At 46.9% G+C, this 23,576-nt stretch overlaps 1 protein-coding gene across 3 annotated transcripts in view; it reads left to right on the plus strand.

The window, feature by feature from the left end:
- Positions 1-23,576, plus strand: part of NHSL3 (NHS like 3) — a 91,968-nt gene that overhangs the window by 47,965 nt on the left and 20,427 nt on the right. The window contains exon 1 of one of the 3 annotated variants that reach the window (XM_061597255.1): positions 11,683-11,922. The exons of the other annotated variants lie outside the window; for them this stretch is intronic. Coding sequence (XP_061453239.1) covers positions 11,865-11,922 — 58 coding nt within the window. The 5' untranslated portion in view covers positions 11,683-11,864. Of the gene's footprint in view, positions 1-11,682; positions 11,923-23,576 lie in introns of those variants that run through there. 3 annotated transcript variants of the gene reach the window in all.

Raw genomic sequence — 23,576 nt, forward strand, 5'->3', positions numbered from 1 at the left:
TGTTCCCTTGGACAATCAAGGGGGGCCCCTTTCAGTTGCAGAGGAACTGTCTGTGTGTGGTATGGAGAGTCTTGCCTCCTTCTGGCTCGTGCAAATCCTCTGGGCAAGGACAGGAGATGATAAACTGTAAATAAACTAAGAGTGCAGAAGAAAAAAAGAGTTGACAGGGCTGACAATTGCAGTATTATTGGAGCAAGAAATAAAACGATCTGGGACTCCAAAACTATAGGGGTGGTTCACATGGGTACATACCCTTACAGCATGATCTTGTGTGTGCCTCCTCAGAAGCACTTACTCACAGGTAAGTTTGCCTGAGACTGCAGCCGTAATTTCTTACCACTTCAATTTACAGCTGATGGTTGCATGTGTGTGAGTTGATTCTGTGGGAAAATACTGACTTTGCAGCACCAGGGACGATGTCAAATGACTGATTGGATCACACTTGCGTGTTTGTCACATGACCATTGCAACATCACATGATGACATGGGAAAGGATTGGAACCCTCCCCTCTCACAACACTGGACAGATCTTTAGCTTAGCTTTGTAAATAAGTCTACAAAAGTTACTAGCCTACCTGACCATACATCCATGAAAGAACTGCCAACTATTATAAAGTTACAGTATGAGCATGCCCAGCTTTAAGATTAGTACTGGGAGCCTGGTTCTCTGGACCGTCTTTAGAAGGTATTAGACTATGTAGGCTATATTCCCAAGGGAATAATCACATCTGCCAAGAGAGAGGTTGCATGCTAGTGGTGAGGCCACCCTTTTTTCTCTCCTCCCCATCCAGACAGCTGCAGCAAGAGGAACAGATGGCTCTTGCCAGAAGCCTGAACTGAGAGTTTTCGGAGGGCTTCTGAAAGTAGGCCAAAGGCTACAGGTTGCCCTAGGCCTTGGCTTCTCTGTTGTGAAAGCCTTTGCCAATCTGGTGTCCTGGCTGATGGGAGTTTATGTCCAAAACATCTGAAGAGCACTAGGCTGACAATGGCTGCCCTGTATACTTTGCATTGGAGAACAGAGTGGGAAGCCAGTTTGGTTTTAGACCAGGACAGTGTTGGGATTAGTGAGTTTGTGTCCAAGGAGAGATTATTTGAATCCCTACCCTACTGCACCAGCATCACACGACAAACTGGAAGTGTCTCAGTTATGCCAGAGGTTCAGGATCGATGAACAAAAGAACTAGGGCAAAATATCTTGTTTAAGATGAGGCATCCACTCTGCCCAGACATGTTGCTGGCAGAACAAGAGTCTGCAAGTGAAGGTTAAATTCAGCAGGAAATCAGCAGCTATTTATGGAGCCTGCAGGTTCTCTCCTGCGTTTTGGTATTCTGGTGTCTGATCAGAATCGTAAGAGACAAAGAGCTTGGGTGAGTGAGAGAGGAGTTTGCTCCTCCCGAGTGGGACAGGAGAAGACTGTATCTGCACAGGAGCTTCCCTTGGAGAAGAGAATGACATGTCCTTAGCAGTGTTATCCCAGGCTATGGTCTGAAGGCACCTAAGGGCAGCTCCCTGCTGAAGCTAAGCAGGGTCAGGTCTGGTCAGTGCCTGATGGGAGACTGCCTGGGAGCCATATGTAAGCCACCTTGGGCTTCTATCATGAAAAGAAATAGGGGTAGAAATGTAAGAAAGAAATAAATATTGTCTGCACTACAGGCGTTGATCAGTTTTAATCCACTTTAACCACCACAGCATCCTGCCAAAGAATCTTGAGAATTGCAGTTTGGTGAGGGGGCTGATAACTTCATGTTACTAAATTTCCTATAACATATTATTCTATTCTGATATTTAGTCTTGTATAGAAATACAGATTTTGGCTTTGAGCACACTAGTCGCCTACAGCAAAGGATTTCCATTGGCCACACTTGGAGGGGCAACGGGTTGATCTACTGATGAGTTGTGAAATCTGTTTGAAGCTGAATTTTTAAAAAACGCGCTTGAGCTGCTCCCACCAGGTTTTGCAGTAAAAAGGGGCAGGATTTGGCCAGCATTGTGTGCCCCAGTTTTCAGAAGACAGAGGTGGAGACACATCGGAACTGCAGAACAGAACAGTCTCTACTCTTAGTACAGTGATCTACGTTTATTTTCCTTGGCTTTTTGTTTTATGTGGTTCATTTTTTAGTTGAGTTATTTTTCTTTTTGTTGTTTGTTTTGAAGCTGATAATGGCCCAGAAGCTAGCAAGCTCCAGGTACACAAGACCCAAGTTAAAAAGTCCCTGCATTTGTCAAAGGGTCATGTAGCACATGAAAGGCTATTGTGGCTTTCTGCCGGAAAAAGTCGTTTCAGCTTTTGCCAACCTGATCACCTCCAGATGTTTGAGACTAAAACTGCCATCAGCCTCAGGCACCCTGGCTGAGAATGGTTGTCCAAAACATCTGGAGGGCACCAAGTTGGCAAAAGCTGGCCTACTTTGTCAAGAGTCAGCTTCTGAGTTGTGTTGCAGGAACAGCATTCTTTCTTTGTCAATGCGGGATATTCTCTCTTACCTCCTTTTCTGAATGGCATGAGAATGATTGATTGTTGCTGGCTCAAGGGTGTCTCAGCAGCAGTGGACTTAATGAATGTACATCCCCCCTCCTTCAGGTAGCGAAGCACACAATTAACAACCTCCTGACTGCAATTCCATTACATGCTTGACAACCACTTCTATGTTCCTAATACGTTAGAACATCAAACAAAACAAAAGTTTACCAAGCCTGATTTTTTAAAAAAGAAATACTCTGAGCATGTGCACTTTCACAATTGTAGCATCATCATTACTACAGGAATAATCAATCGTTTGTTACAGTCTGACCAGTAAACAAAGCACAAGTGCAAAATCACAACCTCAGTAGAACGAATTTTTCGTTATTAACACTGACAAGTTGGCATGTCTTGAGAGATTTGACAACTGTCAGACATTTTGCCACCTATTCTGGAATAGATTTATTACTCCCTCCAAGGAAGAGACCCTTTTGTCTCTAAAGATCTGCTGGGTAACCTCTTTATAAGAGGATACAGTATGCATTCTCTAAGCCCTTGAAAAAATGTTCAGTAGAACAACTGGTTCAGGTTCAAACCCTTGCCTTGATATACAAAGCCCTGAACAACTTGGTCCAGGATACCTTAAGGAGTACTGAGTCCTTATATATCTCAGCCCGATCACTGAGATCATCCAGAGGAACACTGATAGTTGTCCCCCATGTTACGGAGGCCTGACTGGCCTCAACCAAACATCAGGCATTTAGTGTAACTGGTCTCATGTGGTGGAACACGCCTCCAGCAGAGATTTAGCAGGCACCCTCACTTTTGATTTTCAGGCGTCTCTTGAAACCTTTTTGTGCCAACCTTTTTGTTTTTTTAAAAATGTGTTTTTAAATTAGTATATTTGTATATTTGTTTTTAATGTTTTTAATTGTTGTAAACCACCCAGAGAGCTTCGGCTATGGGGCGGTATACAAATGTAATAATAATAATAAGAAGAAGAAGAAGAAGAAGAAGAAGAAGAAGAAAAGGAGCTATTTAAAATGTTTTTGAATAGCCAATCATTTTAACAATTGTTTTGTCTCGCTTTTAAATGTTTTTCTGTTGCTGTACACAGCCCTGATGTTTTACTTTTTCTAAACAAACATGAGAGACTGAATTGCTGAATGGTTACAAAGACAGTATCTATCCTTGAAGGGAACTTTGACAAATCTGCCATTTAGAACTTTAGAGGGTAAAACATTAAAACAGGACAACAAAATTGGTCTTCTACACTGAGGCATTGTAAGGAAATATAGATATGGCATATATTTGTTAGAGGCTGACCAAGTCAGGCCCGGTGACTACAGCAATGAAATGGAGTTTGATCCTCTTCTCTGATGCTAAACACATTTACTTGAGAATAAGCACCATTCTGTTGTAGAATGTAAAAAAGTAAAAATAAAATGATAAATAATTGAAACTTACTTTTTAAAGTAAAAATATCAAAAACCATGTACTTGCCCAGACAGCCGTTCTCTGGCTTTTTTTTATTTTAAAGGAGAAGGGGTACTGTGGCAACCAGAGTCAGTCTTGGTGGGCCCTGGTATGCTCATGGCAGCCCAGATGCTGACGTGGGGCCTGTTTGCTCCATCGTCTGCCCCACACTAGGTGGTCCTTTGGAGGACTGAACTGCAGGGCCCTGGACTTTGGCCCTGAGATCCAGCCCTAGCTGCACCATTGCTCAGCGGGTAAATGGAGACTGTCCGGGCCTGATTCATTTTTGCCTGCTTGCAGGTGCCCTTTAAGAATTTCACGCAGGCTGACAAAGTAGTAGAGTGGGGTGGCAAATCTTTTTCAGCCCAAGAGCTACATTTCGTCCTGGGGAACCTTCTCTGAGCTGTATGCCAGTGGGGGACAGGGCAATGGATGTGACTCTTAACTTTGTATAGTAGGCTAGATTCGAGCCACATAAAAATGGGAGGTTTCTATGCACAGAGACACTCCCACACCCATTGAGGCAAGGACACATTCTAACCAGGCAAAGGCACTTCAGGAGGATGCAGAGCAGAGCTGCTGTGGAGCATGGTCTAAGGAGGGGGCATGGCTTGGGGATGGCATGCAGCCAAGTTGGACCCTTGCCAAGGGCCCCTCTGCAGGGTGGAGCCCATTCAATGATCTGCCACAGCATCAGGTCATGTAATCTGACACTGCCACAAATTGCGGCTCTCCTAGGCACCCCCCCATACGGGTGGCTCAGGATTAAATAAGTCTGTCTGCCTCACCGACCTGTTGCATTAGCATGCACTCTGTGCTCTCTGCACAATACATGTGCGTGCCTGCCATCATCCAAGATGGTGGCAGGGGCGTCCCTAAAGGGTTGATGCCCCCGCCGCCATTTTGGGTGATGGCAGACGTATGCCCACACTGACGCCAGAGGTAGGTGGGGCAGACGGGCCTATATAAGACCTGCACCGCCTGTTTTGGGAGACGGTGTTGGCGCAAGCGGTGCTGCAGTGCTGTGGACCCCGGCAGGCTGGTGCTCAGGGGCCCAGTCACACCTGGCCATGGCCCTGCCTGGGGAGAATCCCAGGGGCCATATAGAGAGGCCTGGAGAGCTGAATCATTCATACCCCAGGCTGAGGATACCCACCGCTGCGCATAGTGGAGGCTCAGTCCTGGTTGCATTTCTTGTGGCTACACTATGAGGAGACCCAAAGATCTGTGGGTGATGAGAGACAAAGATGAAGGCCCAGAAAGAAGGGAGGAGCCTCCATGTCTGGCTCAGAGACCTTCCAATACAAGCAGGACCCTTAAATGGATAATTAGGGTGGCTGGTGGCCAAGATGGCTGCTTTGTGATGCCATCCATGTACACTTTTCAGAACAATACAAGGCTAAAAAGAAGAAAAAAGGGAGGGGGGCTCCTGTTCCAAGAAGGTTGCAGTCTAAAGTACTCCAAGGGAAGGAGGTGCATGTGTGCAGTTGCACCTCGGGATCGACTGAGGAGGAGGACTGAGGGGGCTTCAGGGCAGAGGTTGGGTGCCTGTGAGCTGGCATGTGAGAGAAGGGAGTTTCTTCTCAAGGCTCTGAGCGTGGAGGGCAGCAGAGGCTTGTGTCTTGCTAAATGACATCTGCTGGAGTTCAGGGTTGGGAGTTTCAGGGCCAAAGGCCAAACACAGCCCCCAGTCCTCTCCATTTGGCCCTCAGGACCATCACTTCCCCTGCCCCACACCCCCAATGCAGGGCTCTCCAGATGTTTTGAACTACAGCTCCCATCAGTCCAAACCTTTGGCTTGTGGAAGGCTTTCCTCAAGGATCCTTCCATAGGCCTGATTGGGGTTTCTCTCTCTCCATCTCCCCCTCTGTCCCAGCTCCCCCCCCCCGCCTGTGCCAGCAAGCTGCTGCTCCAGAAGAATGAGCGAGCGGCTTCCCTTCTGTCTCCTGGCCTTGCAGCTGCACGGGCTCCTTGTGTGAGTTCTTGCCGCCTGCCAGATGGCGTGGGCCTGACCTGCTGGGGTCTCCTCTTTTTCTAAGTGGCCTGATGAATATTCAGCTGGGTAGTGGGGGCGGGAAGGAGTCCTCCAGAAGAGTGAAGAGAGGACTCTGACAGTTGGCCATGAAAGGGCTTAATTTGCTCTGAGAAGAATGTGAGAGCAAGTGGAGGAGGACTGAGACATGAAGAGTCTGGGAGAGCCAGACCCCATGCAGGAAACCCCCTAAACTAAAGCATCCCCAGCTGCAGAAAACTGAGAGACAAAGGTGTTTGCATTGACACCACACATTTCAGCATCTGGAAGTTCTGGTTCCTCATTCCTGGTGCCTGAAATCTATCTATGGGGCAAACTCATTCTGCATACACTTGGGTGCAGGTGGGGGCGAGGGCTATTGATGGCAACAGGGGGGGAAGAGCGTTAGTACACTGCAGTCCATACAAAACAGAGTGCTCACCTTTGGCAGCAGTTCCCAAACTTTCCCCCCATAGACCACTTCAAAACTGCTGAAGGCCGCTTAATGGGTATTTGTTCTGTTTTAGCAATTGTAATCCTATAGAATTCAAAGACCGTCTTGCCCCTTATATACCCACTGCGCTCTGCATGGAGAGCCTCCTGCAGATACCATCTTATCAGGAGGTCCATTCTGCACAACATAGGAAGTGGACCTTTAGCGTAGCGGCACCAACCCTGTGGAATCCCCTCCCCTTAAATATTAGGCAGGCGCCATCTCTGTTATCTTTCCGGCACCTTTTGAAGACCTTCCTCTTTCAACAAGCCTTTTAAGTAGAGACCTTATCCCAGTATGCATCTGTGTTGGAACTGCTTTTTAATATGTATTTAACCCTTTTTTAAAATACAGATCTTTTTAAAGCTTTTTTTTTAAAAAAAATGCTTTTAAAGATGTTTTGTTTAATATGTTTTTAATGGTTGTTTTGTTTTAATATATTTTAAAGTCTGTTTTTATGATGTGTGAAAGTGTTTTTAGTGCTTTTGTTTGCTGCCCTGGGCTCCTACTGGGAGAAAGGGCTGATATATATATATATATATATATATATTTGCAACACTGATATATATTTGCAACACTGAAGATAAATACCAGAGAAGGATCAGTAAACTTAAAGAACACCTTCTTCTAAGAGGATATTCTCCACGTATTATCAATTGCAACATCCACCGAGCCTCCATTCTGTCCAGAGAAAACCTCCTCCATCATACTGAGGTGTGAAAGAGCAGAGAGCAACGGATTCCATTTGTGGTAGATTTCCATCCAGCATCTCCTAACAATCACCGAGCAATCAGGGAGAGCTACCCATTGCTGGCAAACTCTGAACATCTTACTGGAGCCATCAGCAGGCCTCCTGTTATAGCATTTCGCCAACCTCCTAATTTGCACAGACTGTTGGTGAGAGCTGGGCTTAAACCATCTATCACCAATCCAGGGTCTCGTCACTCCAAACGCTGTATCACCTGTGTGTACCTCAGGGAGACAGCCACTTTTACAAGCACTAGGACAGGCAGGACATATTACATCAAACAGAACATCACCTATAGGTCCTGCAATATAGTTTACATCATCGAGTGCAAAAGACCAGGATGTCATATCCAGTACATAGGAATCATAGAATCATAGAGTTGGAAGGGGCCTTGTAGGCCATCGAGTCCAACCCCCTGCTCACAGCAGGAAATCCACAGCTAGAGCATCTCCCGCAGATAGCTGTCCAGCCTCTGCTTGAAGACATCCAGCGAAGGGGATCCCACCACCTCCCTAGGCAGTCGGTTCCATTGCCGAACCGCCCTTACTGTCAAGAAGTTCCTTCTAATGTCCAATCTGAATCTACGCTCCTGCAACTTAAAACCATTAGACCTAGTCCTACCCTCTGGGGCAGCACAGAACAAATCTGTACCCTCCTCTATGTGACAGCCCTTCGGGTACTTAAAGAGTGCAATCATGTCACCCCTCAGCCTTCTCTTCACCAGACTGAACATGCCAAGTTCCTTCAACCTTTCCTCATAAGACTTAATAATAATAATAATAATAAATTTAATTTATGTGTCGCCTATCTGGCCAATGGCCACTCTAGGCGACATACAAGTAGGCAATTAAAACACAATACAAAAATACAATAATGCAATATAAACAATGCAGCAGCAAAAACAATACTAATACAGGGTACGAGGCATTCCAATCATAGTGATTAACCCTCCCTGGAAATCCCGAAGGCCTGTTGAAAGAGCCAGGTCTTTAAGGCTTGTTCTCCATACCGGCTATCATCTTCGTCACCCTCTTCTGAACCCGCTCTAACTTGTCTATATCTTTCTTAAAATGAGGCGCCCAGAACAGAATGCAATATTCCAGATGAGGCCTGACCAATGCAGAATATAGTGGGACTATTACTTCCCTTGACCTGGAAACTATAGCTCTGTTTATGCAGCCCAAAACCGTGTTTGCCTTTTTTGCCGCAGCATCACACTGCTTGGTCATGTTCAACTTGCAATCCACTACAATTCCAAGGTCCTTCTCACACGCACTACTGCTAAGCCGGGTATTTCCCATCCTGTACCCGTGCATTTTGTTTTCGTGGCCTAAATGCAGAATCCTGCATTTGTCTTTATTGAATGTCATTTTATTAATTTCAGCCCAATTTTCCAGTCTATCCGGGTCCCTTTGGATTTTATTCCCGTCTTCCATTGTGTTAGCTACCCCTCCCAGTTTCGTATCATCTGCAAACTTCATAAGGCTTCCCTCCACCCCATCGTCTAAGTCATTGATAAAAATGTTGAAGAGTATCGGCCCCAGGACAGAACCCTGTGGCACTCCACTCAAGACCTCCTTCCAGTCCGAAGCAGAGCCACCGACGACCACTCTTTGAGTACGGTTTTCCAACCAGTTGTGAATCCACCTGACAGTATTTCCATGTAGTCCGCATTTGACCGTTTGCTAATCAAAAGGTCGTGGGGGACTTTGTCAAACGCTTTGCTGAAATCTAGATAGATGACATCTACAGCATTTCCATCATCTACTAAGCTAGTGACCCGATCAAAAAAAGAGATGAGATTAGTTTGACAGGATTTTTTCTTGACAAACCCATGCTGGCTCCTACTAATCACAGCATTGTCATCTAGATAGTTACCAATGGACTCTTTTATTATCTGTTCTAATATCTTTCCCGGTATTGAAGTCAGACTGACCGGCCTGTAATTCCCCGGATCTTCTTTTTTACTCTTTTTAAAGAGCAGGATGACGTTTGCCCATCTCCAATCCTCCAGCACCTCTCCCGTTCTCCAGGATTTCTCAAAGATGATGGCAAGAGGTTCCGAGAGTACATCCGCAAGTTCCTTCAATACTCTGGGATGCAGTTCATCGGGCCCTGGAGATTTGAACTCATTTAGGTTAACTAGGTATTTCCTGACTATCTCCTTATCAATCTTGAACTGCAATCCCGACCCCTTACTGAGATTGCTACCCATGCAAGGTTGCACACTGTTCCCTTTTTGGGAGAAAACGGAGGCAAAATAGGCGTTGAGCAGTTCTGCCTTTTCCTTGTTATCTGTCAACATTTTGCCATCCTCATTGAGCAGCAGTCCCACCGTTTCCTTGGTCTTTCTCTTGCTTTGAACATATCTGAAAAACCCCTTTTTGTTGTTCCTCGCTTCCCTCGCCAGCCTCAGCTCATTCTGGGTTTTAGCTTTCCTTATGCTATTCCTGCAAGCCCGAGCCGCTTGTCGGTACTCTTCCTTGGTGATGCGTCCTTCCTTCCATTCTTTATACATGCTCTTTTTGTGGAAAGACCACAACTGACCTACGCACGTGCTTCAGGAACCACAAGTCAGCAATTTTGACAAAAAAAGTGGAGCAACCAGTTGCAAAGCATTTTAACATTGAGGGTCACAGCCTGTTGGACTTTTCCATTACAGCGATAGAGATGCCAGCAGATCCAGCAGCATTGACCAAAAGGGAGAACTTTTGGATATGCTCTCTGGACACATTGGCACCAGATGGCCTGAACCTGGAAGACAGTACCACCACTACTTAGCTTCTGCAAATGAAGCCCCTCTGAGCATTCCATCCTCAAAGCTCTATAACTGCCACCTTGGTAACAGCATTTGTATGTTGGCAGCTGATGAAGGCGGAAGCTGAAACGTTTTGTTAATACAATAAAAAGCTCTGTTTGGTTAATCACAATTACGTTCATATAGTGACACAAAATTACAATATAAGAAATAAAAGAAGAAATAAAAATATAATTAAAAATGAATATGGATATTCAGTGGGATAGGTGTGCCATCTCCTGTCTTCAACCATGCTGTGGATCACTGAAATGATGCTCATGGAGCACTGGTGGTCCACAGCTTGGGAACCCCTGCCATAGGGCAAAGAGGGATGGGACGTCACAGCAGTTCCGCTTTGCTTTTATATTCTAGGGACAACGGAAGCCGCCTTACACAGTTAGGCCATCGATCCATCTAACTGAGGATTGTCTAAACTGGCTGGCAACAGCAGGGTTTCAGGCAGAGGTACCACTGAGCGACAGCCTTCCCCACTTTCCTGGCTTCTCTGCGTGTGGGTGCTCGATCCTCCCATTATTGGAAAGGTGTGGGGCTGGGTGTTTGGGTGCCAGGAGGAGAACTGTTAGCAATGTGCAGAAATTCCTGGTGGTGGCTTGAAGGCTGTTTTGTGCAAGGTGCTCTTTTCCCATATTATTTAATAACAATAAATGTAATAATAACAATAAATAATAGTTTCTCCTTTGTTAGCCCTCAGTGTACTACATGACAAGGGGCCAGAGAGGTGTAGCTCTGTGCCGTCCAGCCTATCGCCTGAGTTTTGCTCTTCCTGTGTGAAGTGTATGTTCTGGCTGTGTGTACAGTGAGTGTGGGCTGAGTCACAGGAATGTGGGAAGAGTGGTCATCAGTATGGGGGTGGCGACTTTTTTTTAAAAAAAACCCACCCTGAACTCAGTGGAAGGGAAATTCTTTGCATCAGGTTTGGAGCCTGCAAAGCTGTCTCACAGGTGGAATGCCTTTTTCAGTGACACTGGCACCCTTCACCTCTCTGTCATTCTTTTCCACAGGCTTGGCTGCGCTACAGACAGGCAACTTGCCAGTCCCACCAGCCTGCCCTCACACCCAGTGTGGTGGTGCTGTCCAGTCTTTGACCCTCTCCATGTCTTTAGCAGGTTTTCACAACCTGGTGCTCTGCAGGTGCTTTGGATTACAAATCCCATCAGCCTCAGCCAGCATGCTGGGGCCATGGGAATTGTAATCCAAAATATATGGGGGGCACCAGGATGGTGCCGCAGCTCTGCCAGGCTTCCTGAGGAGTGTAGACGAATTCACAAGTGCATCTTCATAGCCACTTGGAGGCGATGTGGAGAGCTATGAAAACGTCACCATTTTTCGCGATGACCCTGGATCACTAGCGCGACATCAGCTGATGGACCCGGGTTCCCGACCAACAGCCTTAATCGTGTAAGATGATGACACGTGTTCGGTATTCACCCGTTCCTATTCTGTACGTTTCCAAACGTATGTGTAAAGCATTTTTGGTATACCCGAAAAGGGACGCTCCGCCGTGTGAAGCTGTTTTCGGACTTCTTGTACAGCTGGTTTGAATGTGGCTCCTTGGGAGGCGAGAAGGAACCGGAGGAGCCGTACTGAGCTCCCATCCCTCCCCCGTGCCGTCTGAACAGCTGGCGCGGGAGGGGGACGCGCCTGGAAGGAGCGCGCCCGAGACCCGCGCGCCCGCCTCGTCTCCGGCCGCCGCCTCCTCGCGGTGCCGGGGCGATAGTGCGGCGCTGGGCCCGCCCCGGCGAGCGAGGCTGACGGCGAAAGGGGCGAAGCGGCGCGGCGCCTCCCCGTCGCGGGCTGGCTGAAGAGAAGGACGCAGGCGCCTCCCTGGCCCCGAGTTGGCCACGCCGGGCGTCGCGATGGTGGTCTTCCTCGGGCGGAGCCTGCCCTCGCTGCTACGGCTCTTCAAGAAGAAGGGTGAGCCCGGCAAGGCCGTGCCTTGCCAGGGAGCTGACCGGCCTCTGGGCGCCGTTGGCTTCCGAGGAAACAGCCGGGCGGGTTGGGCAGCTTTCCCGGGGGTTCCTCTCCCCGCCCCAGCAAGGGCTCTGCACGCTTACTCTAGAGTAACGCCCAGCGATGCCCGGGCCACGGGGCTTACTGGGTGCTCGCGTTTAGGCTGCGAGCCTTGCGTGTCTACTCGCAAGGAAGCCCCATCAAGCTTGCCACACGCACTTGGAAGCAAGCATCCCTGGCATCGGGGGTCGCCGAGGGGTCAGCCCGGGGCGGCGGCTGATGCGGGGCGGAAAAGCCTCAGGGTCTTCTCTTTTTGCCGCTCTCTGGGTCTTCTGCCTGGGATGGGCTTCGCACAGAGGGCGGGTTGGGGGGGTCCCTCTAGCCCCCTGCACGGCGAGGGGGATGCGCGTGGAGGGGACGGTGGTAGGTCGGTGGGGCCGGATTCCTCTAGTGGTGAGCGTCTTCCCACCCCCGGCCCCGTGTGAGGGCTGCTGCGGCTGCCTCTTCCCCCTGGAAGCCCCCTCTTTCCCGGGGCCCAGCAGAGCGGCGAATCTCCCCGTCCTTCCGTGCTCCTCGCCTTGCTGAAGCCAGCAGTGGCGCTTGGAGGCGGCGGGGTCTTCACTGCAGCGGGCCTGCAGCCCCCTGGGTCAGCCCCCCCCTTCTTCGCTCAGGTCGTGTTGGGCTCCCCTCTGGCTGCTGGAGGCGGAGAGGATGAGGTCCGTCTGATTCGGCAGGAACCGCACAGTTTGCGGCGGGTGTGCCGGTGTGTGTGTTGATGGGGAAGCGCCTTTCCGTCTCTCTCCCTCCCTGGGTGAAGGATGGAAATTGCAAGGTCAACTGAGCCATTTCAAGGTGCTCATGGAGAAGCAGTGTGGTCCAGTGGCTAGTGCAGGTGTAATGCAGTGTTGACCGTGAGCTGGGAAGTCCCCAGATCGACGTGGCTTTGGTTAGCATAATCCGGACCCCATCTTGCATACATGAGGCTGCCTGAAGGCAGTGGCGTACCTAGCGTATTTGACACCCGGAGCTGATCATTTTTAAACACCCTCCTCCTCTATATGACAAAATTATTTTCAGTTACTAACAGGGCTTCCATTAACAACATGGCTATTGTACTAGTGGGCTGCCACGGTTGGATCTCACTCAGTATATCTCAATGTATTGAGATTACTCAGGTCCTCAAACTAATGATGTGATTCATTTTTTAGACGAAATAAATAACCTTGTTTAGATGGTGAGATGCGGGCTAAGTGAAGATGCTCTATGTCCCCACCCCCCTCCATCTCTACCAACTTTCTCAGGCATTAAGATCTGGGGGGGGGCTCTTTGGTAGTTCCACCACCTTCCAAAGTGTGGAGTGGTGGCCCGAGAGAAGGCATACTCTGTGGAAACCCCTAAGTAGTCAAATTCCCTCCCCACAGAGAGGTGAGTTTAGCATCTTCTTTATACAGTTTTTGCCATATGCTGAAGCTACGCCTCTTTATCCTGACCTTTGTCAGTTAAGGTATTTTGTTTAGTGGGACCTCTTTCACCTCTTTTGCTGAATGTATATTGTTCAGTTCTGGTTGGAACAGTTTTACCTGTTTTTATAATTGTAAAACTTTTTATACTGTATATTATGCTGTAACCTGTCCTGGGACCTTATGATGAGTGATGGGTAAGAAAACTTATAAATATATGCATACATACATGGTGAAGTAGAATGGTTGCTTTACTTCCATTCCTATTTAAGAAAACATTTCGAAGCTTTGGAAAATGATTGTTGATTTTAAAAAAGTTTGGGGAAAGTAGTAATTGTGAAAAGCCAATTATGTGGGTACATGGTGAAACAACTACATGATCACTTCACCACCTTCCAAAAGAAAACCACCCTGCAACCATTTCATTCATTAAACCCCCTTTTCCTCAGCTAGAAGCTGTCACATATATGGTTTGGGATTGCAGGGCTAGTGATACAGTTCTCTGCCTGTCAGGCACTTCCATATCACCCAGAGATGTATTTCAACAAGACCTGCAGAGGCAGCCCTACCATGAAGAAAGGTGAAGTGATGGCCTCAGACAGGCTGTGGATTTTGAGCGCTGGCAAAATCAGACCTGAGTCAAGAAGGGAGCCATCCGCTAGGACAGGCATGAGGAACTTTTAGCCCTCCAGATGTTGTTGGAACTCCAGCTTCCATGAGCCCAAGCCAGCATGGCCAATGGTCAGAGATGATGAGAGTTGTAGTCCAACCACAGGCCCCTCCAGACATCCTTTTTATTGCACATGTGATGATTTGTGCTCATGATGGTACTGGGGCCATCACACGTGACCCAGCTTTCAATACTGTTTGCACCTGGAAAAGTTTTGGGATGTCCACACTGCTTCCTTTCCAGTCAGTGCATATCTCATAACCTCTGGCTGAAATTCCCTAACTTTTTACGCCACAAGTGTTCTGATTTACTTTTGTCCTGCTTTTGTTGTGCTACAGCCCGTCTAGACAACAATAAATGTGGCAGCACTGAGGATGTGGCAGCAGGATAAACTAAAGCAGAATACACCTACCACTAAAGCACTATTATTGTGTCAAGAACATGTTGCGGAATACACCAGAAATAAAACACCAGTCTGGAGGGGGCCCACATCTGGAGGGCCACAGATTCTCCACCCTTGTTCTAGAGAGCCTTCTTGTCCAGGTCTGCTGCTTTGATTGACTCTGTACACAGGAGAACTTCCTAAGAGATTGTACCATGTTAATTAGGGGAGGGGGAGTTCATATGGACATTCCATTCAGACACCAACAGGTCTTGGGCCAGCAGGGAGAAAACATATTTATATTTAGAAGTGTAAGTGGATTAATGTGATATGAGCTTTCCCAGACATTTGATAAAGAAAATGAATTGCCCTTTATTTATTTACTTCAGTGGGGTATGGATCTCACCTTTTAAGAAATAAAGCTAAAATTAAATCTCATCCAAAAATGAAACATTTCACAGCACACAATGCTTTCAATTATATGCTTTCCATAAATCCCAGCTGGCTTATTATTATCATTTTTAAGGAATTTCCCCCCACCCCACCTCCCCTGAATCAGAATATTGGAGGCACCATAAGTAGGAGCTGCACCCTTCTCAGCCCAAAGTCCCTGCCAATAGTTTGTAATTCAATATCTCTGCGCTGCAAGGGTAAACTGGTGTCAATTGTATTTGCCGCGTCGTTGTTTCAACCCGTCCCCTCCCCTCCACCAGAAAAAGTAAGCATTAAACTTCCATTCAGACTGATGTGGACTGATGAAATGTAGGAAATCTGTTTCTGGCGAGGAGGGGGGAAAAAGGTTTCCCAAAGAGAGCACCAAGCACAGAGAGATCAGAAGTATGAAGAGTGGCAGTAGTGCTGCTGCCGCCGGGCTCCTCGGGCGAGGAGAGCAGGACGGGCTGCAAGCAGGGCACAGTAGGCACAGTGCCTAGGGCCCACGATACTTTTAGGGGCCCACAAAAATGTTTTGATTTCTTTTAAAATCAGATGAAAAAAACAAACTTTTACAGTCGAAAAAAACTTTTAATTTTTTTCTCACATCAGAAAAAAATGAAATTTTTAGGGCCCACAAAAATCTATTACATTTTGCCTAAAACAGGAAAAAATGTTGAAGTATTTAAAGTTATATCAAAAATAATTTTTAATATTGATATTATTCTGGAGGAAGGGGCCCACGAAAGTCATAATGCTGCCTGGCTGCAAGAGGAGAAGAGCTGTTGGGCATTGCGCAGAGAGAGAGAGACAGAGAGCAAGAGAGGCGGGCGTGAAACGCTGGCTGGCTACTATAGCCCGGGAGGGGGAAAGAGGGAGAAGAGGACTCTGGTGGCCGCAGCCCAGAAACAGTAACAAACATCTGACTAGGTGGCGAGTGTATTTTGCAGCTGATCTAAACAAGGGGAGGGCATGTGGGGGGGGGCACATTGTTTCACAGCTGCAGTTCAATTTAAAAGAGTGCGGAGGAAACGGGGGAAGCCGTTTTATCCCTGTTCGAGCTGCATCTGAAAGCGGCACATCCTGCCCAGCAGCGGCAGGCACACAATACACCCCCTTATTGCCTACACCCAGGGCGCTCCCCCCCCCACGCCACTGCCTGAAGGGTTGCTGAGATAATAGCTGTTTGTTTTCCCTAAATCTGCTGCCTTCCGGCTTTTTGGGACTACAACTCCCATCAGCCCCAGCCAGCATGAGAGTTAATGTTCACAAGAGCTAGAGGGCTGGGGAAGACAGAAGATTTAAAAGCACTAAGTATTCTAATTTTGGGGAAAAGAACCTGGAATTCAGTTGACTTGGGTTCAGAACCTCCCTCCTCATTGTAAAAAAAAGTAAAAAACCTCATTGTACAAGCACCTTATTTCATGCTTAGTTATGCATCTGTGAGTCAGGAACAGCAACTAATGTGCAATAAAATATTGGAATGAATTTTGCAAGTGAAGAGCACTATTTGGGAATGAGGACCTCTCTTGCTGCTTAAACCATGCTTGGAGAAACATCCCACAGCATTCTGAACAGTCTTGGAACAACCCAGCCTTTAAGGCCTGTCCTGCACAAGCAGGATCAAGCATGTATAGCACAATTGCTTTTCCATGCATCTTACAGCAGCCTTTGCTAACCCGGTGCCTGGAGATTTGGACCACAGCTCCTAGCCAGCACATGCTACAGCTGATGGGAGTTGTAGCCTCAAACATCTGGACAGCACCAGGCTGGGGAAGGCTGTGATCTTACTGTACTCTGATGGGGCTCTCTTAAATACATGAGTGTTCAAAAATGAACTTGCCATTAAAAGGGGCCCCTACCCTTCCTATTCTTAAACACTAAATACTAGAGCTGTCATCTTGCTTAGAAGAAACGTAGGCATTTAATTTTGTGACTTGTAATTGTTTGATCAGTTAGTTGATTGTATTTACATAAACTTTCATATGAGTAAACAATAGTTAGCAGGAGAAAATCCTGCCTGCTTTTTGTCTTTAGATGATGTTGCATTAAAGGCCATATTCCCTGCCTCCTGTGTAGGAGAGACGGGTGTGTGTGTGTGTCTTCTGCTCAAACAGAACCTACCACCTGTGGTGTGTAAGGAACTTTTATTCAGAATAATTAAACACTTTACAGCATTTGCCGCCTGATTAATCAGGATCACATTTTAAGGTCAGTTGCTCTCACTCAGAAATTGTTTTCAGTGCCAGGATTGAACTCGGAGCCTAATTTAGGTGGAAAGGGTCATTTTGCTTCAGCTGTTGTTGAAGCAACTGGGAGTCAGAAACCCTGGTCAATCTACAGGAGACCAGCCAGAGATCTACCGGTAGATCTACCAATCTACATTCTGTCCATTCTTGCTGTAATTGATAGAACACTGCAGCACTACTAAATCCTAGTTTAAATGAAGAGAGAAAGTCCTGTATAGTTTCTGGTTGCTGGTTAGTATCCTACCATTGATCATCCTTTTGACTTTGGAGCATCTCCCCATTCTTTTTCCCCAGCTGTGTGACTTTCTATGGGTCCGATCAGGCTCCCCAGACAGGTTGCCTAGAGATTGGGAATAGGGGTGGGAAAGAGAGAGAGAGAGACTGCCTTTTTTTGCTTTGCTTTGTGTTTGCCCTGGGAGGAGGAAATGGATGTGCAATACTTGAGCTAAGAGGCTCTGTGGGTATTGATCTTGCTGTTAACACAGAGAACAATGATGTGGCAGGCGGGAGTGAGAGTGGCGGAGCCAATCCCAGTGCTGAGTCAGTATCTCCAGGCCTGTGGGGATCTCAGTGACCTTGTACAAAAGCCTCCTCTCTTGTCTCTAGGGGTCTTGCACAGCTGGGATGGGGCTTGATGTGAAATCCTCCCTTACATTAATTCTTGTCTTGGTTTTCTGTGTGTCAGGGATGAGGAAGTGGCCCTCCAGAGGCTGTTGGACTGCATCTCCTAACATGGCTTGTGGACAGAGATGATGGGAGTTGTAACCCTGCAGTACCTGGAGAGCCGCAGGCTCCCCATCCTTGCTGTACTCAGAGCTTTTCTTGTCTGTCGTTCAACTCTTGCGCTGCTTTGGTGGTGATGGTTTTTTAGAAGTTGCGACTGTAATCCAATCCAGCAAGTCGTTTGCCAGGAAGCAGATGCAGGTAGCCCATTTCAGACATTCTCCTTTATGGCTAGTAGTCTCTCCTGAGGCCTCCAGGCCCTACAGCAATGAGACAGTCTCTTTCCTGTGGGTTTGGAATGAACTTTATACTTTAAAATTGAACCTTTCATCATCGAGACACAGAGGAATTTTAAGTAGCTTAACTGCTAGCTTTGTGTACAGTATGTTTCTGATTGATGCCTAACGCTGGAGCTGCAAATAATTACTGCCATGTTTAGAGGTGCAGTCCGGCACCCCCAGTTAAAAAAGGACATTAGGGGACCAAGCTGGGAAAGACCCCCCTCCGGGGGCATTGTCAGGTGTGGGTCCATGGAGAGGGGCACCAATCTTTTTTAAGTGGCCCACATTGTTCCGGTGGATGATGAATTTGGGGGAAATTGAATTGAGGGGTGATCTGGGTTACTGGGTAGGATATTCATTTCTGGGGAACACATTAAGATAAATTCATCTAGAGATGATTTGGGCGTAATGCTATTGAAGGGGAATTGAATTACTTTGGAGCAAGATCTGTTTTGTAAATCAACTGGGACTAATATCGGTGATACAGGGTGAGCGGCAAATGGATTCATTTAGAGTTATTTGGATAGGAAATTGGTTGGTTTGCATTCTGTGACATTTAAATTCTAAATTTGAATCTATATGTATACATTAGCATTTGCAAGTTTTATGCAAATATGTGCCTTTGGGCCCATGCTCCTTCTCTCTGCCAGGGACTTTACGCAGGAACGGATATTGCTGGGTCAGTAAGATGAACGGTCCAATTCATAAGGTGGTTTCATATGCTAAGGGCTGGATGATGTACTCTCACAATACACATAGTTCTTATCATAGAATTGCAGAGTTAGCAGGGGCCTGTGAGGCCATCTACTCCAATCCTCTGCTCAGTGTATGAGTATGTTAGTCCCAGACACCTCTTCCAGGCAGGTGTTGGAGAAATGAATGGCTACTTCCACCAAAGGGCAACCCTCCAATGTGGTTCATCTTCCGTGGGGACAGGCCTCTTGCCTTATACCCTCAGTTTAAAGGCCAGACTGCATGTTATGCTGGAGTTCCGTGTTTAGCACCCTGAAGACAGTTTTATTTTTGTGAAAGCAGCTGTGAGGGGCCCTGATTTGGATCAGGACTGTGGAGGAGGGTCTCACCTCCTCCCACCATGCCTAGAGAGCCCCACTCCAATTGGCCTCTTTCAGAGCTGCTATTAGCCACAGAGGGAAATTGTGCAGATTTCAGGCCATCTATTGTAATGGGCCTTACATGGAAGGCTAGAGTGGCAGGCTGGAGAGTGGGGTGGAGGTGTTGTGTGCTTTTCCATATTCCCTTATGTTTTGCAACACCTCAAGCTGTGTGGGCTTTGCCAACCCACCAGGTGTTTCGGACTACAGCGCCCATCAGTCTCAGCCAGCTGACGGTTGGGCTCTGTTTAGGTGTTCCCAGAGTTCTCCCAATGGAGGGCTGTAGAAAGTGGAGTCCCTCAAGGATCGGTATTGGGACCTGTACTTTTCAACTTGTTCATTAATGACCTAGAATTAGGAGTGAGCAGTGAAGTGGCCAAGTTTGCTGACGACACTAAATTGTTCAGGGTTGTTAAAACAAAAAGGGATTGCGAAGAGCTCCAAAAAGACCTCTCCAAACTGAGTGAATGGGCGGAAAAATGGCCAGTGCAATTCAATATAAACAAGTGTAAAATTATGCATATTGGAGCAAAAAAATCTGAATTTCACATATACGCTCATGGGGTCTGAACTGGCGGTGACCCTTACGAGGAAAGGTTGCAGCATTTGGGGCTTTTTAGTTTAGAGAAAAGGCGGGTCAGAGGAGACATGATAGAAGTGTATAAAATTATGCATGGCATTGAGAAAGTGGATAGAGAAAAGTTCTTCTCCCTCTCTCATAATACTAGAACTCGTGGACATTCAAAGAAGCTGAATGTTGGAAGATTCAGGACAGACAAAAGGAAGTACTTCTTTACTCAGCGCATAGTTAAACTATGGAATTTGCTCCCACAAGATGCAGTAATGGCCACCAGCTTGGACGGCTTTAAAAGAAGATTAGACAAATTCATGGAGGACAGGGCTATCAATGGCTACTAGCCATGATGGCTGTGCTCTGCCACCTTAGTCAGAGGCAGCATGCTTCTGAAAACCAGTTGCCGGAAGCCTCAGGAGGGTAGAGTGTTCTTGCACTCGGGTCTTGCTTGCGGGCTTCCCCCAGGCACCTGGTTGGCCACTGTGAGAACAGGATGCTGGACTAGATGGGCCACTGGCCTGATCCAGCAGGCTCTTCTTATGTTCTTATGTTCTTATGTTCTTATCGGCTTAAAAAGGTGGGTTGTAAATAACATCTCAATACCTCTTAAGAGCTGAGTGGGTGGGCAGAAATGCTCGGTGAGTCCCTGGGGTGTGTGTTGGCTTGCCAGGGCAATAGTCTTCAAAAGCAACTGATGATGGCTCTGAAGCAGCAGAGAGTTTTGCATAAAGGTTTTGGTTCTTTTGGGCTTGGTTTCCCTTTGTAGCTGGATTTCTCACCCTCTTGACTCCAGAGAATCAGGAAGGATAATAACATTTCTCGCTTTCAGTCCATTCTCTGGTGTAGCAAATTCCATTTAATCCCCAAACTGCCAGTAAGGACTGTGTTATCCTTACCAGCCTACTGTGAAAGGAAACAGCTTCTTTTTCTGTTTGGCCTCTCCAGCCGGTACCATGGTGGTGGCTGCTTTAAAAAGAAGACAGACAGGCAGACACACACACTTTGGTCCAGTGTGTCCTAGCTTGTAAAGAAGTACTCTGTGCAGGAACCGAGTTGTTTCTGTGTTCTGTTGCTCAGTAAAAGAGAGGTAGGAATATTCATCCTGGAGGACTAGATACTTGTTTTTCTTTTGGTAAAAGATCAAAATCTGATATTCTTACCATCACATTATAGTCTAGAAAGACAAAGCTGTGCCCTTTGTAATATGCTGCTTTCGTCCATATATAGTTGATCAGTAATTATATAGTTGAACAGGTGATCATTATTTTTAGAAGTATCCCTGGCTGTGGGGCTCACACAAAAAAAAGTAGTAATGTAGACTTAAATGTGCTGCTACAAGACCAGATTTTGTCTTGAGTATACCCTGAACATGCCTGATCTCGGAAGCTAAGCAGGGTCAGGCCTGGTTAGTACTTGGATGGGAGACCGCCTGGGAATACCGGGTGCCATAGGCTTAGAGGAAGGCAACGGTAAACCACCTCTGAATACCTCTTACCATGAAAACCCCATGAATATATCCAAAAAAGATTCACAGGGTCGCCATAACTCGTAATTGACTTGAAGGCATATAACAACACATCCCAGGAGAACAGGACTAAAGAACCATTGCAGATGGTTTGGGAGAGTAACTGGTGCCTGAGCAGAAACAGTTGACGGGTGTGTATACTTGTGTGTGAGCTGCACCTCTCTCAAAAGGCAGCAATTTTTCAAACTACAAGCTGGGAAATAAAAAGCAGGAGAGCCCACAGCAGCTTAATCCCCAACTCAAAATGCCACGGAAACGGACAGTGGTAGCATAGACGTCTTCCATGCAAAAGGTCCCAGCTTCAGTCTCTGGCGTTCCCAGGTCGTGCTAGGAAGGGCTTCTGTATGAAATCCTGGAGAGGCACCGCAAATCGTTGTAGATAGCCATCAGTTGGATGGACCAAGACGGCCCCCTTTGTTCCTATGATGACTGACATATAGGAGCCAACTGTTTCACTTTGCTTTGTGAATGTACCTGATCTGCTTCAACCTGGTCTCCCTGTCTTTTCCTCTTCCCCTTTTTTCCCTACCAATTCTGGAAGGCGGTGATGGTTGTTCAGGAGTGTGTGACAAAATGTGCTGAGCCCTGCCCTTTTAAGCTGGACTGCCTCGCTGGCTTTGTGTGTGTGTAAGGTACACAGATATTCCTGGTATCAGTCATGTGATACTGCCCTGGGGTGCTTCTGCTTGTTCCGTGTGCTGGTTTTAAAGGCGCAGGCTTTGAACATGCATGGCCATCCGTCTGCAACCTCCCACAGCTAAGCAGGGTGGGGGCAGTGAACACTGGTGTCGGACCACTCAGCCGGCCAGCGGAGGGTTGTAAAGAGATCAAAAGGGCTGTCATGGCGACGGGAAATGGCTCTCCTGCAGCAGAGCCACAAGAGCCGCTAGTGATTCATTTCTTGATGTATTTTTTTAAATCCCTCCAATTTATTCTGTTTCTCAACTGTGCAAAGTGCGGCACATAATTGGTGTATACTAAACCAAAATAAATCAATGAAGCAGTACATGATAAAAGCAAGAGGCCAAGGACTTCAATCCTGTGTGCCCACTTGCTTGGGATTTAGTCTCTTTGAACTCATTTGGACGTACTTCTGAGTAATGTGTAGCATGGCATTGCCAAGCTAGTATCTGCATGACTGATCATGGCTGTCCCAACAATTCCTTAACTCTTGTGCAAGTGAGGCGACTAGTCCTTTGCCAAGGGCCTACAATCAACACTTGTGCCTTCCAAGAGGTACCACTCCTGAGATTTCTGTAAAACTCCCAAGACCCTGGCTTCCATGTGCCTGGTTAAAATGTATGCAACTAATTATGCATGGCACATGCATAATTAAAATACAAAAGAGTTAAAAGGAGGGTGTCTAATAGGTCTTGGTAGTGATGACAATAATCTCAGCCATACTTCTTGATGTTTATTTTATTTATTTTTATTATTTGATTTATATCCCATCCTTCCTCCCAGCAGGAGCCCATGTTATGACAGCTGAAAGTAATCAATAGTTGTGATGCCATAACTGTGGTGTTATGGCAGTATGATAATTATGACAATTATTTACAACAGACGCTATTGGAGGTCGCTGATTCATTGGGTCGCCATAAGTCGTGATCGACTTGAGCACACGTAACACACACACACATTAAGTATTAATAAAAAGAATAGATTTATTCTTATTTAGCCCACATTGCCAAGTCTCAAGTTAAGCAGCAACATCCCTTGTCTTTGTGTGAACACTACTGTCTTCATTTTACAGTTGGGCAACTGAGTCCAAGAGAAAATGGCTTGTCCTTGACTTCTGGACAGAATGCTCCACCAGCAATTACGACCTGCATTGATAGGTTTACATCTCCTTTTTGAATTCTGTTGTGGAACAGACTGTGAGGCGTCCTTCCCTGGCTCTCCCTGTCAGGTTCCTACCTGCTCGTGGTTACTGCCTGTCTCTAGGCACCACCAGGGACTCCACCAGTCCGGACTGCCCTTTATTTTATTTTTTCTCTCCCCGCTCTAGCACAGATCTCAACAGATCCCCCTGCTAGGCAACCACCAGTCACGTCCTAATACTAGTATTCCCAGAGACTCTGAATACTGGTATTGTTATTCTCTTCACCGCTGCCACCATTTGTTACAGTTTCCCTTCAGCCTTGGTCATTACCTTACCCTCCCTTCTGGTCTGTGAAACCCCAGCCAAGGATCAGGCCTTTGGTAAACCA

This window comes from Rhineura floridana, chromosome 15 (assembly GCF_030035675.1).
Source record: "Rhineura floridana isolate rRhiFlo1 chromosome 15, rRhiFlo1.hap2, whole genome shotgun sequence".
Lineage (NCBI taxonomy): Eukaryota > Metazoa > Chordata > Lepidosauria > Squamata > Rhineuridae > Rhineura > Rhineura floridana.